Source organism: Protomyctophum parallelum, assembly GCF_964188405.1.
Source record: "Protomyctophum parallelum genome assembly, chromosome: 9".
NCBI lineage: Eukaryota > Metazoa > Chordata > Actinopteri > Myctophiformes > Myctophidae > Protomyctophum > Protomyctophum parallelum.
The window spans coordinates 47,166,005-47,184,510 of NC_139706.1; the positions used below are offsets into that span (position 1 = coordinate 47,166,005).

The window sequence follows — 18,506 nt, forward strand, 5'->3', positions numbered from 1 at the left end:
CTCCATTCACTGCCATGTATTCATTGCACTTCCGGTGTGAGAGTTTGGCTCCCATGAAAGTGTCATGGCGCAGCCCAGTCAAGTGACCCCTTCCCTTCCTTCTCAGAGCTTCCTTGGGAAGCTCCAGGAAATAATATTTTATGCTGTGAAAACAGCATAAAAAGAAGTCTTAACTATAGAGCTTCCGACTAACATGAGTTGAATTACCTTGGCTTCTCCGTCAGGCATGAACAGGTAGGCTCCACTCTAACTCTAACTAACATGAGTTGAATTATACCTTGGCTTCTCCGTCAAGCATGAACAGGTAGGCTCCACTCTAACTCTAACTCTAACTAACATGAGTTGAATTATACCTTGGCTTCTCCGTCAGGCATGAACAGGTAGGCTCCACTCTAACTCTAACTAACATGAGTTGAATTATACCTTGGCTTCTCCGTCAGGCATGAACAGGTAGGCTCCACTCTTGTCTCGGTTGGATGTCGTCCCGTACCAGAAGAAGTGCACTTTGACCTCACGTTCTGACCCATCCGGTAACAGCTGGTACTTCTGCACACACACACGCACGCATGCATGCACACACGCGCACAAACGTTACTGCTGCAATATGCCACCGCAAACGTCCTCATATTTCATATAAATATTTCATATTTGTATATCGTTTTGCCGCAACCGCCATTCAATCTTCAATGGGCTGTAACTACTGAACACATTATGGCGAAATCCTGCATGGTTCTCTATAATAGTTGCATCAGCACCTGTTCTTGTATGAAGCCATGCTTGGAGAGATTGTCCTAAAACACATCTCATCTTTCCTGAAGTGGGACTCTGAACCCTAGTGGGCGTGCTGGCTGGGCTACCACATCCCGCTCAAGGAATTTCTCCAAATTCAAGGTACCAAAAGTTAACTCTGAACTAGCGGTAAATCTGCCTTTAGCTTCTGTGTCCGGCTAACACATGGAACGACCTACAAAAGACATTTAATACAATTGACCACATTGGTACCCTTGCATCGTTTTAAAACCTTGGTGAGCATATACATACACTCCCACAATGTGTAACTGTTTTGAAATTGTTTTGAAATTTGTTTTAGCTTTTTATTTGTAAACCTACAGTATAGTAATTTCACATGCATTACCTTTTGTTTTTATTCTCCTTCTTCTGATATATTGTGATGTTCTTTCTATGTGATTGTATTGTTTATTGTTTATAAGGATCCCCATTAGCTTTTGACTTGACAAAAGCTAGTCTTCCTGGGGTCCGACACAGACAAACATTTAACATTTAACAAAGGCAATACTTACAATTGTTTACAAACACTAACTCAAAATAAAACATATAAAATATAAAATAAGAAATAAAAAAACAAGAAAAACATAGCAAAAATCACTTTCAACTAATTATACATTTGAATTATTATTTTCCCAGGGTTACTGCAGTATGGTTTACATAAGGTGTTCTTTTAACTTGATTTTAAAGATGCATTTTGTATTGGTTATACACTTTGGTAGTGCATTCCAACCTATTATTACTCGACGACACAGAAAATGAGTTTGATTACTCAGTGTAATTTCGAGAATAAATAAAAACTTGAATGAATGAATAGTTATATTTATGTTACCGTACCTCCATTAGACCGGTGCTAGCAGAACTCCATATATGGACGTGGGCGTTCTTGATGCTCAGAGGGGCGGCGGCTTCCGGCCCCGCGGGGCGAGACACCGTGAAGTGCTTGGCTGTGACGGACAGCTGCTCCGGCCTATCCTGTCCTTGCAGGAATGTGTAGTTGGCCTTGTGGGCGTCGTCTACGACAGACTCGCTCAGATAGTAGACGGACAGCCCGAACGCTGGAACCTGAGCTACGAATGACAGCTGGGGGGGAGGAGGGGGGGGGGGGGGGGGAGAGAGAGAGAGAGAGAGAGAGGGAGAGGGAGAGGGAGAGGGAGAGGGAGAGAGAGAGAGAGAGATGAAAAACAGAAGAGGAATGAGAGGAACATTATTAATATTTTGCCTAGATAATGGAAACAACAACTAAATGAGTTTACTTAGCTTATTAGTTACATACTGTATGGGACTGTAACACAACTAGTTTCCTGGTATGCTAGATCTGCTATTTTTCAATAGCTAAAGTATAACAACCTAAAACACCAAAGAAAGTTCACCGCCCAGAATGGGTTAACATGCAAGCTCTTTCTCGATCACGTTGGAGCCATGTGCTACGGCAAGTGTTACAGTAGTGTTACAGTTGTGTTACAGTAAAGTAGTGTGTCTCATAACGATAAATAACGTGTCACCGTCCATTCTTACCTGGAAGGCTTCCTCGGACGCCGTCGTGGGCGTTTCCCACACGGCAGACATCTGCGCGGGGATGGACTGGCCCGCCTCCGAGACCACGCGGACGCGCGGCGTGTCCACGTACACCGTGGCGGCCGCCGAGCGGTCCTGTTCTGTCGGGTTGTACACCACCAATGACCTGCCGGGGGATAAATAACACACACCAATTACTGGTTTCCTTATTCATGGTATGTTGCCAGATTCCATGCTATCAGTTTTGCTTGTTCCAGTTGTCAAGGATAAAGCTGGGAAAATTAATGGGATGGACAACTATAGGCCCATTGCCTTAGCTAGTATTCTCTCTAAGGTGCTGGAGAAAATCCTGTTGAGCAGACTGGAGAAATATGTTGCCATAGCTGACAACCAGTTTGGTTTCAAGAGAAAACACGGTACAGATATGTGCATCTTTGCTTTGAAGGAAATTATATTGAATTATAGGAATCAAAATTCCACAATGTTCTTATGTTTTATTGATGCATCCCGGGCCTTTGATAGGCTAAATCATTTTAAACTGTTTGATAAAATGTACCATAGAGGGGTACCCAGGTACATCATCAGGATCTTGGTGTTCTGGTATACGCATCAGACAATGCAAGTGAAATGGGGTAATACTATGTCCGATCACTTTCATGTTGGTAATGGCGTGAAACAAGGAGGAATTTTATCCCCATACCTTTTTAATTTATACATGGATGATCTATCTAGGGACCTGAACCTCTGTAAAACAGGGTGCTTAATTGGTAACAATGTTGTTAACCATCTGATGTACGCGGATGACCTGGTCATCCTGTCTCCGTATAGTGCGGGACTACAACAGCTCTTGAGAATATGCTCTCAGTATGGCTCTGATTTCAACATTAAGTATAACGCTAAGAAAAGTAATATCTTGATTGTTCGCAGTAAACATGATAAAAGGGCTGTCTTCCCTGATTTTATCCTCAGTAGCAACACTCTACTGGTTTGCAATGAGATAAAATATCTTGGTCATCATATCTCTGCAGATCTCTCTGATGACAGTGACATTAACAGACAACGTTGTAAACTGTATGCCCAGGCAAACATTTTAATGAGAAAGTTCCACAAGTGCTCAGTGGATGTCAAAGTATCACTGTTTAAAGCATTCTGCACACCATTGTATACGGCTCACTTGTGGAGCAATTACAAGGCTAGTAGTATGCACAAACTAAATGTGGCCTACAACGATGCATTAAGATTACTTATGAGGGAACCAAGATGGCACAGTGCCAGCCAACTATTTGTCAGCCTGGGGGTGCCTACCTGCCCGGCCCTTTTAAGAAACTTGATGTACAAATTCATGTGCCGTCTAGATAAGTCTGATAACAGCATCATAATGGTTTTAACGGACCCTATGAAAAGCTCATGTCGATACACGTCCTTGATCAGGAGACATTGGCATAATAGCCTATATAGATTATAGGTTTGTGTATACTGTGTATAAACATATGCTATGTTGGATGTATCTTATTTGTTATTTTATTTTTATTTTTTTATCCTTGTGTTTTATCCCCCTGTCTTCTTGTCCTTTGTATGGGATATGGACCTGAGTCTGAAATAAAGATTTATTATTATAACACCACCAATGACCTGCCGGGGAATAAATAACACACACACCAATAACATAACACCACCAATGACCTGCCGGGGAATAAATAACGACTGACATAGAAACATAGCTTTTTCAGAAAACTGTCAGGATGTAGAAGAACATTTTCATAATCGGATATCAGGTCAAAATGGGTTAAAACAAGAGAATACCAGCACTCACGGAACTGTCCTTTAATTACGGCACTTTATTGTTTCATCATAGGTATGTTTTTGTTTTTGTAACCTTGCTCGTCTCGTCCGGTTACATTTGGTAATGTGGGGCATTTCCCAGACTATCACTTCCTTGTTCCTTGTGTTTTTGTTTTGAGTGGTGGTGCAACCATAGGGTGCAGCCATGGTTGCACGACATCAGGTCATTAGAATCTTAGGTCTAAAACACATTTTTATTAACCCATTCTGACCTGAGATCAGATTAAAAAAATGTCTTCTACATCCTGACAGTTTTCATTCTGACCTGAGATCAGATTCTAAAAAATGTCTTCTATGTCAGTCGCTCTTCGATTTTTCAAAAATAGCAGACCTACAAGCTCATAGCGCGCCACTCGGTGGCGCGCTATGAGCTTGTAGATCTGCTATTTTTCAATAGCTAAAGCATAACGTAATGCTATGTAACACCAAAAGGGGTTCTCACCCAGAATGGGTTAAATAATAATACTATTAACTTCCTGTTGATTTTACAATTTTTATTAGGAATAAAACCCGGACTGGATCTGTGGATCCGGATCCAGTTCTTCAAATAGTAAAATCAACAGGAAGTTAACATTTTTTATAAAAAAAATAAAACCACATGCTATATATTATTAATATTATGAATCTGAATCAATGTTGTTTGTGTTTACGTACTAAAAGAGTGACATTGAGAGCTGTTTCAGCGTACAATGTAAGTCAACGAGGAGCATAATTTGAATTATCAATTTCTAATCACTGGAGCAATTTTCTTTAAATTTCTTGTCCACCAACTACACAACCCAAACCTCTACAAAAGTGGTCTTTACCCTTTAAATATAGTTAAATATATATATTGTCAGACAAACACAGACATTCCCACCAGGAAATGCATGTATTTAATTCAGTGTAACAAGAAGCAATTAAGGACCAAACATAAACAAGTTACCTCTGTTTAAACATAAAGACGTTACCTCTGTTTAGCTCCTATTTAAACATAAACATTAAACATTTAAACATAAACACGTTACCTCTGTTTAGCTCCTATTTTAACATAAACATTAAACATTTAAACATAAAGACGTTACCTCTGTTTAGCTCCTATTTAAACATAAACATTAAACATTTAAACATAAACACGTTACCTCTGTTTAGCTCCTATTTAAACATAAACATTAAACATTTAAACATAAACACGTTACCTCTGTTTAGCTCCTATTTAAACATAAACATTAAACATTTAAACATAAACACGTTACCTCTGTTTAGCTCCTATTTTAACATAAACATTAAACATTTAAACATAAAGACGTTACCTCTGTTTAGCTCCTATTTAAACAAACATTAAACATTTAAACATAAAGACGTTACCTCTGTTTAGCTCCTATTTTAAACATAAACATTAAACATTTAAACATAAACACGTTACCTCTGTTTAGCTCCTATTTTAACATAAACATTAAACATTTAAACATAAAGACGTTACCTCTGTTTAGCTCCTATTTAAACAAACATTAAACATTTAAACATAAAGACGTTACCTCTGTTTAGCTCCTATTTAAACATAAACATTAAACATTTAAACATAAACACGTTACCTCTGTTTAGCTCCTATTTTAACATAAACATTAAACATTTAAACATAAAGACGTTACCTCTGTTTAGCTCCTATTTAAACATAAACATTAAACATTTAAACATAAAGACGTTACCTCTGTTTAGCTCCTATTTTAACATAAACATTAAACATTTAAACATAAACACGTTACCTCTGTTTAGCTCCTATTTAAACAAACATTAAACATTTAAACATAAAGACGTTACCTCTGTTTAGCTCCTATTTTAAACATAAACATTAAACATTTAAACATAAACACGTTACCTCTGTTTAGCTCCTATTTTAACATAAACATTAAACATTTAAACATAAAGACGTTACCTCTGTTTAGCTCCTATTTAAACAAACATTAAACATTTAAACATAAAGACGTTACCTCTGTTTAGCTCCTATTTAAACATAAACATTAAACATTTAAACAAACACGTTACCTCTGTTTAGCTCCTATTTTAACATAAACATTAAAACATGAAGACGTTACCTCTGTTTAGCTCCTATTTAAACATAAACATTAAACATTTAAACATAAACACGTTACCTCTGTTTAGCTCCTATTTTAACATAAACATTAAACATTTAAACATAAACACGTTACCTCTGTTTAGCTCCTATTTTAAACATAAACATTAAACATTTAAACATAAAGACGTTACCTCTGTTTAGCTCCTATTTAAACATAAACATTAAACATTTAAACATAAAGACGTTACCTCTGTTTAGCTCCTATTTAAACATAAACATTAAACATTTAAACAAACACGTTACCTCTGTTTAGCTCCTATTTAAACAAACATTAAACATTTAAACATAAACACGTTACCTCTGTTTAGCTCCTATTTAAACATAAACATTAAACATTTAAACATGAACACGTTACCTCTGTTTAGCTCCTATTTAAACATAAACATTAAACATTTAAACATAAAGACGTTACCTCTGTTTAGCTCCTATTTAAACATAAACATTAAACATTTAAACATAAACACGTTACCTCTGTTTAGCTCCTATTTTAAACATAAACATTAAACATTTAAACATAAAGACGTTACCTCTGTTTAGCTCCTATTTAAACATAAACATTAAACATTTAAACATAAACACGTTACCTCTGTTTAGCTCCTATTTAAACATAAACATTAAACATTTAAACATAAACACGTTACCTCTGTTTAGCTCCTATTTAAACATAAACATTAAACATTTAAACATAAACACGTTACCTCTGTTTAGCTCCTATTTAAACATAAACATTAAACATTTAAACATGAACACGTTACCTCTGTTTAGCTCCTATTTAAACATAAACATTAAACATTTAAACATAAAGACGTTACCTCTGTTTAGCTCCTATTTAAACATAAACATTAAACATTTAAACATGAACACGTTACCTCTGTTTAGCTCCTATTTAAACATAAACATTAAACATTTAAACATAAAGACGTTACCTCTGTTTAGCTCCTATTTAAACATAAACATTAAACATTTAAACATAAAGACGTTACCTCTGTTTAGCTCCTATTTAAACATAAACATTAAACATTTAAACATAAACACGTTACCTCTGTTTAGCTCCTATTTTAACATAAACATTAAACATTTAAACATAAACACGTTACCTCTGTTTAGCTCCTATTTAAACATAAACATTAAACATTTAAACATGAACACGTTACCTCTGTTTAGCTCCTATTTAAACATAAACATTAAACATTTAAACATAAACACGTTACCTCTGTTTAGCTCCTATTTAAACATAAACATTAAACATTTAAACATAAAGACGTTACCTCTGTTTAGCTCCTATTTAAACATAAACATTAAACATTTAAACATAAACACGTTACCTCTGTTTAGCTCCTATTTTAACATAAACATTAAACATTTAAACATAAACACGTTACCTCTGTTTAGCTCCTATTTAAACATAAACATTAAACATTTAAACATGAACACGTTACCTCTGTTTAGCTCCTATTTAAACATAAACATTAAACATTTAAACATAAACACGTTACCTCTGTTTAGCTCCTATTTAAACATAAACATTAAACATTTAAACATGAACACGTTACCTCTGTTTAGCTCCTATTTTCAGCACCGTCTTCCTTGGCAAGGCGTCTTGAGATGGCTGAGCCTCGTCCTATATGGAAGTATGTCACATTTATTTTGGTTAAAAACAAATAGTACTTGGTTAAAAAAGTTAAAGCTGTATATTCTAGTAAACCTTTCTGATCTCCCCGTCTCTCCAGCACTTTATGATAAGCAGAACATATACTTATCAGCTTCACTTCACTTCAGTTTCAATACTTTTATAGAGTTAACCCATTCTGACCGGTCACCCATTTTGGTGTCGGCATCATGTTTATGCTTTAGCTATTGAAAAATAGCAGATCTACAAGCTCATATCGCGCCACCGACTGACATTTTTTAAATCTGATCTCAGGTCAGAATGGGTTTAATCAGACCAGTGTGTGTCCGGCGGAAACCTCGTATGAATCTGATCTCAGGTCAGAATGGGTTAAAGCCACTTGTTTATCCTATATGTTTGGGGCGGCTGTGGCTCGGGAGGTAGAGCAAGTCGTCCAATGCCTGTTCGACCACATCGTCGAAGTGTCCTTGGGCAAGACACCGAACCCTACATCGCCTCCAATGAGTAGGCTGGTGCCAGCTCGACACCGTCGGTGTGTGAATGTGGGAAGTGAGGCCGCTGGCGTCGACTGTTCGCCGCTTCACCTCCCAATGAATGAACCATTGTAAAGCGCTTTGAGTACTTATGTATGAGTTATCTCTAAAATAACCATAGAGGGTGTAAGAAGTGGTTAAGAGAAGGTTAAAATACCGTGTGTAGGAAGGCCTTGGAGACGTCATGGCTGTACTGGTTAAGATAAGGTTAAATACCATGTGTAGGAAGGCCTTGGAGACGTCATGGCTGTACTGGTTAAGATAAGGTTAAATACCATGTGTAGGAAGGCTCTGGTTAAGATAAGGTTAAATACCATGTGTAGGAAGGCCTTGGAGACGTCATGGCTGTACTGGTTAAGATAAGGTTAAATACCATGTGTAGGAAGGCCTTGGAGACGTCATGGCTGTACTGGCTCTTGTCTTTGAGGATCAGCCAGTGGGCCGAGTTCACCATCACCTGCTTCAGGTTGAGGATGGAATGAAACAGCCTAGAACGACACACACACACACACACACACACACACACACACACACACACACACACACACACACACACACACACACACACACACACACACACACACACACACACACACACACACACACACACACACACACACACACACACACACACACACACACACACACACACACACACACACACACACACACGCACACACACACACACACACACACACACACTACAGTGAATTTGAGGAACCGGTGTATGTTTGAAATACGTTCGCTTATTGACACCCGAAAGATGTTTTGTTTTCGGCGAGTGGCGCCATCACGCGATGAAGAGGATATCCGGGGGTTTTTAATTTAAACCCCTGCGTCGCACACTAGACATCGACATGTCCAACATGACTCAGGGAAGGACATGACTGAGGGCAATAAGGACATGACTGAGGGCAATAAGGACATGACCGAGGGCAATAAGGACATGACCGAGGGCAATAAGGACATGACTGAGGGCAATAATAAGGACATGACGAGGGAAATAAGGATGGTATATTATTTGATGTACAAAAGCAGCAGAGGCTCCACACCTCCTATCTGGACTAACGGCCTTCAGAGATTGACACACACACATGCGTGGTGGTGGAGTGGCCTTCGGCCAGTTGACACCCTAGAAGGTAAAAGCCACACAGACATTTCTGTCTCCACATTATTGACACGTCAACCTGTGGGCAACGTGAATAACCCATTTGATATCTTGATCTATGGTCCAGGTGGCCGCTGGAGCGGTTGTATAGAACGCACACTCAGGTCAGTCAACGCAGCGAAGCTGGAAGTACCGTCACTAAAAACGCTGGGAAAACGTCCCAAACTCTTTTCCCTTCTGGCTCCAAAACTATGGAATGCACTTCCCATTGCGGTCAGAACTGCAGCCTCACTCCCAATCCTCCGCTGTAGTCTGAAAACACACCTCTTCAGACTCCATCCGGGCAACCGTAGCACTTTCCCTATATAGCCCCGACACTTAGATAGCATTTTATGTAGACTTATAGCATTTTTTTACGTAGACATAGCACTATGAAGTATACATGCATAGTTCCATTATATAGATATTCCACTGTTGCGTTCTTAGCTTACGCATGATTTATGATAACTACTTTGTATGTATGTGATGTATTGCCAGCCATGCTTTTTTGTTCTTGCTTAATGTAAAAATGCCTAAAATGTAAATTGTAGAAATAGATCAGGCCTATATGTAAATACCCAAGGGCACACAGAACGTGTCCAAACATTATTGCATATGGGCTGAATGTCGAACAATGGGTTCCAAATATTCCTCAAGGTAGAAACTGGTACCATAGTCGATCACCACCCAGTCCTTGGTATAGAGGTGTAGGTATAGAGGTACATATAGAGGTATCATGCTGGGAGACACCCCGGTGACCTCAGTGGAGTCATGCCGGTTCCTGGGCATGACAATTTCTCCTCAAGTGGGAGCTGAACATCATGGCCCTCCTGAAGAAGGCCCAGCAGAGGCTGTACTTCCTCCGACAGCTGAAGAAATTCAGGCTGCCGAGGCTCTGGGAGAAGACTGCGGCTGCCGAAGGCTACGAAAGCTGCCGAAGGCTACGAATAAAGCCCGCCACAGACAACGTTTTTTCCCCTCAGCTGCCTTCAGGCTGCTCAATGACTCTGGCTTCCCTTCCACCCCTGCCTCCTAGTGACACCGGCACTTTAAACACCGGCAACATTTGATGCACTATGTACTACTGTATAAACCTGCACTTTAAACCTGCACTCACCTGGTACCGTAGTCGATCACCACCCAGTCCTTGGCGGTGCCGGTGACGGCGTCGTGGTGCTGGAACAGACCCAGGTTACGCCGAGCCTCCGTTAGCAGCCGGTAGCCGTCGGCCGCCGGGTAACCGCCGCCGTGGTTACCAACGCCGCCACCGCCGCCCAGGTGCCTGATATGAGCGAGGGTCAGGCTGTACAGGATCTCTGCCGCCCTGGACGAGAGACCATGTGTTGAATACACAGGGGGAGAGATGGAGAGAGAGAGAGAGAGAGAGAGAGATGGAGAGAGAGAGAGAGAGAGAGAGAGAGAGAGATGGAGAGAGAGAGAGAGAGAGAGAGAGAGAGAGAGAGAGAGAGATAGAGATAGAGAGAGAGAGAGAGATGGAAGATGGAGAGAGAGAGAGAGAAAGATGGAGAGAGAGAGAGAGAGATGGAGAGAGAGAGAGAGAGAGAGAGAGAGAGAGAGAGACAGAGAGACAGAGAGAGAGACAGAGAGAGAGATAAGAGATAGAAGTACCTATTATTTCTCTAAATGCACAGTGCCCATACCCATTTAATGAAGACCAATTTAATAATTTTGATACTACTACTAGGCATGTAACGATATATCATATATCGATATATATATATCAATATTAATCCCGGCGATATATATCGATTAATCCCAACGACGTTAATCGATTTAATTCATAAAAAAGAGAAGAAAGAAATGGAGAGAGAGTAATGAGACTCCATTCCAGTCACTTTCAGTCCTAGAGCACTGTAGAGGGGAGCTGTGTGTGTGTGTGTGTGTGTGTGTGTCACTGTGCCCAGGCGATGTTCGTTGATGCTTATTAACCCATTTTGGTGTTAGCATCATGTTATGCTTTAGCTATTGAAAAAAAATTCTATGCTATGTTTCTATGTCAGTGGTTCTTCGATTTTTCAAAAATAGCAGACCTACAAGCTTGTAGTGCGCCACTCGGTGGCGCGCTATGAGCTTGTAGATCTGCTATTTTTGAAAAACCGAAGAACCACTGACATAGAAACATAGCTTTTTCAGAAAACGGTCAGGATGCAGAAGACATTTTTAGAAACTGATCTCAGGTCAGAATCAAGGAAGGCAAGGATGTTTCTGCTACTGTCAAATAGATCTACACCGCCCTTAACTGACCTCAGGTCTGTCAAACAGATCTACACCGCCCCTCACTGACCTCAGGTCTGTCAAACAGATCTAAGTCCCCCTCACTGACCTCAGGTCTGTCAAACAGATCTACATCCCCCTTAACTGACCTCAGGTGTGTCAAACAGATCTACACCGCCCTCACTGACTGACCTCAGGTCTGTCAAACAGATCTACATCCCCCTCACTGACCTCAGGTCTGTCAAACAGATCTACATCCCCCTCACTGACCTCAGGTCTGTCAAACAGATCTACATCCCCCTAACTGACCTCAGGTCTGTCAAACAGATCTACACCGCCCTTAACTGACCTCAGGTCTGTCAAACAGATCTACACCGCCCCTCACTGACCTCAGGTCTGTCAAACAGATCTACGTCCCCCTCACTGACCTCAGGTCTGTCAAACAGATCTACATCCCCCTTAACTGACCTCAGGTGTGTCAAACAGATCTACACCGCCCTCACTGACTGACCTCAGGTCTGTCAAACAGATCTACATCCCCCTCACTGACCTCAGGTCTGTCAAACAGATCTACATCCCCCTCACTGACCTCAGGTCTGTCAAACAGATCTACATCCCCCTAACTGACCTCAGGTCTGTCAAACAGATCTACATCCCCCTAACTGACCTCAGGTCTGTCAAACAGATCTACGTCCCCCTCACTGACCTCAGGTCTGTCAAACAGATCTACATCCCCCTCACTGACCTCAGGTCTGTCAAACAGATCTACATCCCCCTTAACTGACCTCAGGTGTGTCAAACAGATCTACACCGCCCTCACTGACTGACCTCAGGTCTGTCAAACAGATCTACATCCCCCTAACTGACCTCAGGTCTGTCAAACAGATCTACACCGCCCCTCACTGACCTCAGGTCTGTCAAACAGATCTACATCCCCCTCACTGACCTCAGGTGTGTCAAACAGATCTACATCCCCCTCACTGACCTCAGGTCTGTCAAACAGATCTACATCCCCCTAACTGACCTCAGGTCTGTCAAACAGATCTACACCGCCCCTCACTGACCTCAGGTCTGTCAAACAGATCTACATCCCCCTCACTGACCTCAGGTGTGTCAAACAGATCTACATCCCCCTTAACTGACCTCAGGTCTGTCAAACAGATCTACATCCCCCTAACTGACCTCAGGTGTGCCTCCAGAATCCGGTCCAGTCTCTTGTAGAAGGGTCTGGAGGTGAAGTATCCGCTCCAGTAGTGGTCGTCCCGGTCAGCGTAGGTGAAGAAGTCCCCGCTCACCACCGGCAGCTCAATCCCGCCATCACCACCACCACCGCCACCGGGGGCAGCGCTGGGACTGCCCGCAGGCCGCGATGAGGACCCCGCCCCCGCTGCCTGTCGCCTCAACGCAGCAAAGTAGTCCGAGATGGTTCCGAACTGGGCCTAAAGCCAACGACACAACACACAGAATTAAATCTGTAGGGATGGATGCAGCCAATATTCGGCCACCGAAACTCGTTCAGCCGAATAGTGGCAGTTTTAGAAAAGCTATGTTCAGTTCAGTGACATCACTGACACACAACTAACGTATAAATCATGCTAAACGTAACATATATGGAGCGTCGCAGTCCCGCCCCCTTTCATGACAAAAACGAGGGCAATAATTCTCTGGAATGCTCTGCCCAAAAACATCTTATCGACAATAAATAACAAAACTACTTTCAAAAGAAATGTCAAACGATACCTTGCCAATTTGTCAAGTATATAACTGATTTGAGTATTTGAGTTTATTAATAGTTTTTATCATGTGAATTTGTTTTTGTATTTTTAATTTAGTTTTTCCTGTTTTAATGTGAATTTTTACTTATTTTACTTCTTTTACATCTGTATTGTATTTGTGTTATTTAGGACCCCAGGAAGACTAGAGGCTCTTTCATGTGTCTCTAATGGGGATCCTTTAATAAACATAAACATAAACATAAACATAAACAACTCCTGGCCCAGGAAATGAATCCCAAATGCATTTTTCCTCATAGACATTTCAAAACGTATTTATTTAAAGACCTTTTCAGCGTCGTACGAAGCCAACTCTCTGTCGTGACAAATCATGACAGCACACACAATATTTTGGACCAAACAAATAATTATAAAGAAGAAAAACAACAACAAAAGTGTTGTATAACCTGCCGTTTTTTTTCTACTTTCTAATTCTTTGTTTGGCCCAAAGTTTTTTGTTTGTTGTCATGATTTGTCACGACAAGAGTTGTCTTTGTCCGCGGCGTAAACGTCTTTAAATAAATACTTTCTGAAAAGTCTATGAGGAACATTAACAGGGATTTATTTTCCGGGTCTCTCGAGGGGGGGCGGGACTGCGACGCTCTATAGCCTGAATCTTTTCATAATTGTAAACATATCTCTAATTTTTTTTAAATAAAACAATGTTTCCATAAGAGTCCATTTGATTCCCTTTGACACCTTTGTATAGGGTCCATTTGGTACCTGAACCTGACCTGACCCCATGTAACCCCTCACAAAGGGCCCTGGGGGGGGGTCCCTGGACCCTACTTTAGGAACCAGTGGCATAGTGGACCAATCGTGGCCAGGCCCTGCAGTTCAGAGGTCACAACATGTTTGTACATCTGTCAGCAGGCCTTTAGTGGCCTTTGTACCCAAACCTAGACGGATTGTGTAACCTTGTGTTTGTTTTAACCCATTCCGGGCGGGGACCCCTTTTGGTGTTAGCGTCATGTTATGATTTAGCTATTTAAAAATAGCAGATCTACAAGCTCATAGCGCGCCACCGAGTGGCGCGCTACGAGCTTGTAGGTCTGCTATTTTTGAAAAAATCGAAGAACGACTGACATAGAAACATAGCTTTTTCAGAAAAGTGTCAGGATGTAGAAGACATTTTTTTAATCTGATCTCAGGTCAAAATGGGTTAACTCTGCCACAATAACAACAATGTACACACACACACACAGTCACACACACACACACACACACACACACAGTCACACACACACACACGGACACACACACACACACACACACACACACACACACACACACACACACACACACACACACACACACACACACACACACACACACACACACACACACACACACACACACACACACACACACACACACACACGGAGGATGTTCCCGTACTTTGACATGCAGCTCAGGATGGGAGTTCATGTAGTCGAACAGCTTCTGGTAGTTATTGAACTGCTGGTCCCACTCGGCGGACTCGCTGTAGCGGAAGTCGTCTCCCAGCGGAGCCATCACCACGCTGGAGCGGAACAGCTTGGACTTCTTGCGGTACTGATCCAGCAGCAGGTGGACTCTGACGGGCAGAGGGAAGTCACGTCATCGGGGGAACTCGTTGTCACAACTATGACGTAACCATCATCTGATCACAGCTATTTGAGATAATGGCAATTATGTTGTCGTAATCGTAATTGTGTGCATACATAAAATAGCAGATCTGCAAGCTTACAACGCGTCACATGTCGGTCCGTCCGTCTCTGTTTATTTGCCCGTCTGTCTGCAAATCAAAAGGAATTGGCCGATGGGTTTCCGAGGATTGTATAAAGTGTGACCTACCTCTCCTTGACATTGGCGTCTGTGATTGGCTGAGGAGGGACTCTCCACGGGCAACTGATCCGCCCCCCAGGAAGTCGCTTGAAGTCAAACTGACAGCAGATCTGTGGACGATTATAATTATTATTATTACAATACCCTATAGCCCATGCCATACATAGAGGCTATGGGGCGTGCCAATATATGGGCACAGCGGTCGGAATCAATGATGGCCTCACTCTCCTCTCTCTCTGTCTTTCTGATCGATCACTCTCCCTCATCAGACATATAAGATGCACAGACAGACAGACAGACACAGACACAGACACAGACACACACAGACACAGACACAGACAGACCTTGGGGTCGGGTCCACAGGTGTGAGGGACGTCGTAGCTGTAGAAGGGCATCATGTGACACAGGATGTCCGTCCCAGAGGACGGATCTGTGGAATGGGACAGACAGACAGACAGACATTACATTTTACTTTACGTCCACATTTCAGCATGGACAAGACAGATACACCACCAAGATACCCATGTACCTGTCTAAATACTTCCTTAATGTAAACGAAGTCCACACCCACAACACCAGAGGGAGTGCAACAAACCATGTGCAGCCCAGATTCGGCACAAACAAGGGACTAAATTATTTTCGCTACTATGCCACCAAAATGTGGAACGCCCTACCAACAGTCATTAAGACATGTGAATCCCTTGACTCCTTCAAAACCGCTCTCAAAGGGCACCTACAGACGGCTGCAATTCGAAACTGGCCCGCGTAAAATCTGAATCCCCCCCCCCCTTTTCCCCTCACTGTATATGTATCTTTTCCCTTTTTGCTTCCTTTATCTACAAGTTCTCAACGTGTCGCGTTGAGAGCTTGTAGATCTGCTATTTTTGTCAAAAAAGTGCCCTCTTACGGGATCTCAGCCCCTGCCTATATCTAACGCTCTCTGCACGGCCCCGCCTCCTCCGACCACTGGGGGGCGCCACCACGTACCCCAGCTCTGTCTCCAGTAGAACTCCAGGGTCTTCTGCTCGGCAAAGTGCTTCTTGATGGAGTAGTGCACTCTCTGGATCAGCATGTTGCTAAGCCCCGCCTTCTTCAGGAAGTATGCCATGGAGGGGGAGTGGCCGAAGGGGTCCACTGCCCAGCCTGTTGTGGGTTTGACTCCTGTGTGCGCACACAAAGACATCCGTAGTATTTTAGACCATAGAGCCATTAGAGTATATATGAATAGAGATGACACCCGAGTTCTCCTTCCATCCACTTGCATTAAGTTGCTCAAAAGCGCATGAGGCGATTTCACTCCTCCTTCCGGGGTAGGAACAGAGTGCATTCTGGGATGAATTGCAATAGTGAGTGGCCCCAAACACATGAACGCGCTGCCGTTGAACGCGCACGAGCGTGCCGTGCGTCCGTCGTGAACGTGCACAATGATAGTCAACGGACCAGCGCGTTCGTGTGTTTGGGGCCAGGCTGCAATACCTTCATTCGGCCACTATGTCCATTTGGCCTCAGTGTTTCCTCTGGGTGCCTTCTCTATTCATATATACTCTATGATAGAGCCCCATTGTGAACCCGGACATGTCGAGTACACCAAGGTTTTATGTTAGAAATGTTGAGTATGGGTCCCCAGCATGTAGAAACTACGGGATGCTAACTTGCATTATGTTACATAAGTGGCTATGGCCATTCTTCTTTTGGGCAAAACTAACGCCTGGAATGGATTCAGCATCATGAAAACCCCCTAGTTTGACACCTCACATGCCAAATAAAGCATGATGAAATGTTGAATATTTTGCCTTCTATAGGTTGTTAATGGTATATGGTCACACATGCCAATTATGAAAATTGCTCAACATTATGCAAGTTAGCATCTGGCAGTTTCTACATGCTGGGGACCCCTACTCAACATTTATAACATCAGTTTCTACATGCTGGGGACCCCTACTCAACATTTATAACATCAGTTTCTACATGCTGGGGACCCCTACTCAACATTTATAACATCAGTTTCTACATGCTGGGGACCCATACTCAACATTTATAACATCAGTTTCTACATGCTGGGGACCCCTACTCAACATTTATAACATCAGTTTCTACATGCTGGGGACCCCTACTGTGTGGACAAGTTTAGAAACCTGCCTACCAGTTTGATGGATGGAGATTTGAAAGCTATCATCGACATTCATTGACACGTTGTGAGCTTGCAGATTGGCTATTTGAACAGCTTTAGTCCCCTCACGTCTCATATTTGCCGTTGACAATGAAAGGAGAATGTCATTATGTGCCTCAAATATGACGTAAATGTGTGGCAACACAAACATTAACACTCCGATTACCCGGGGGTTTATTTAATCCATTAAATCATAGCGTAGCCAAAACACTCTAGGGCTGATCGACAACAACGGATCGAGGTATGATTAAATCTAACGCGACCAGCGACGGGACCGCCATGGGCCGTCTAACACAGGATCTTTTCTTAGAATTGGACGGTTGATGATTTAGATAAAGAGTTTTCGTTCTCGTCGGCAAAATGCCGGTACTGTTTCTGTAGAAACCATGGGGACAATCAAGCAAACCGCTAGTGCTGTGTGTGCGTGTGTTTGTGTGTGTGTGCGTGTGTGTGCATGTGTGTGCGTGTGTGTGTGTGCTGAAGGTCGTCACTCACCCAGGTGTGTCTCCAGCCACTGGTGTCCTTCAATCAGCTGGTCAATGAGAGCGTAGTAATGAGAGTTGGCTTCATCTGGCATCACCCAGCCTCCTGTAGCCATCTCCAACTGACCGCTACGGAGAAGACTGTACACGCACGCGCGCACACACACACGCACACGCACACGCACACGCACACGCACACGCACACGCACACACACACACAATGCTATAACATTATATACACTTACATACAAGTATTGATTGTGAAAAGACAGACAGGTCTTAGACAGACAGACAAACATGTCATGTCACAAACAAGACAGACAGACCTTTTCACCGCATCTCTCTTCTGGTCATCGATGGTGGTCCACCACTTGGAGAAGTAACTGATCTCTGACCAGATCATCTTCCTCCTACACACACAAACAATAACAGGACTTTAATTCAAACC

At 42.2% G+C, this 18,506-nt stretch overlaps 1 protein-coding gene across 1 annotated transcript in view; it reads right to left on the reverse strand.

Moving 5' to 3' along the window:
* Positions 1 to 18,506, reverse strand: part of man2a1 (mannosidase, alpha, class 2A, member 1) — a gene marked incomplete at its 5' end in the record, with an annotated part of 57,306 nt that overhangs the window by 21,347 nt on the left and 17,453 nt on the right. The window contains 13 exons of the mRNA XM_083773296.1: positions 424 to 546; positions 1,624 to 1,869; positions 2,305 to 2,470; positions 7,816 to 7,883; positions 8,799 to 8,913; positions 10,690 to 10,896; positions 12,990 to 13,246; positions 14,978 to 15,155; positions 15,416 to 15,516; positions 15,751 to 15,836; positions 16,394 to 16,567; positions 18,072 to 18,199; positions 18,385 to 18,468. Of these exons, the coding sequence (XP_083629422.1) occupies positions 424 to 546; positions 1,624 to 1,869; positions 2,305 to 2,470; positions 7,816 to 7,883; positions 8,799 to 8,913; positions 10,690 to 10,896; positions 12,990 to 13,246; positions 14,978 to 15,155; positions 15,416 to 15,516; positions 15,751 to 15,836; positions 16,394 to 16,567; positions 18,072 to 18,199; positions 18,385 to 18,468 (1,933 nt within the window). The remainder of the gene's footprint in view (positions 1 to 423; positions 547 to 1,623; positions 1,870 to 2,304; positions 2,471 to 7,815; positions 7,884 to 8,798; positions 8,914 to 10,689; positions 10,897 to 12,989; positions 13,247 to 14,977; positions 15,156 to 15,415; positions 15,517 to 15,750; positions 15,837 to 16,393; positions 16,568 to 18,071; positions 18,200 to 18,384; positions 18,469 to 18,506) is intronic.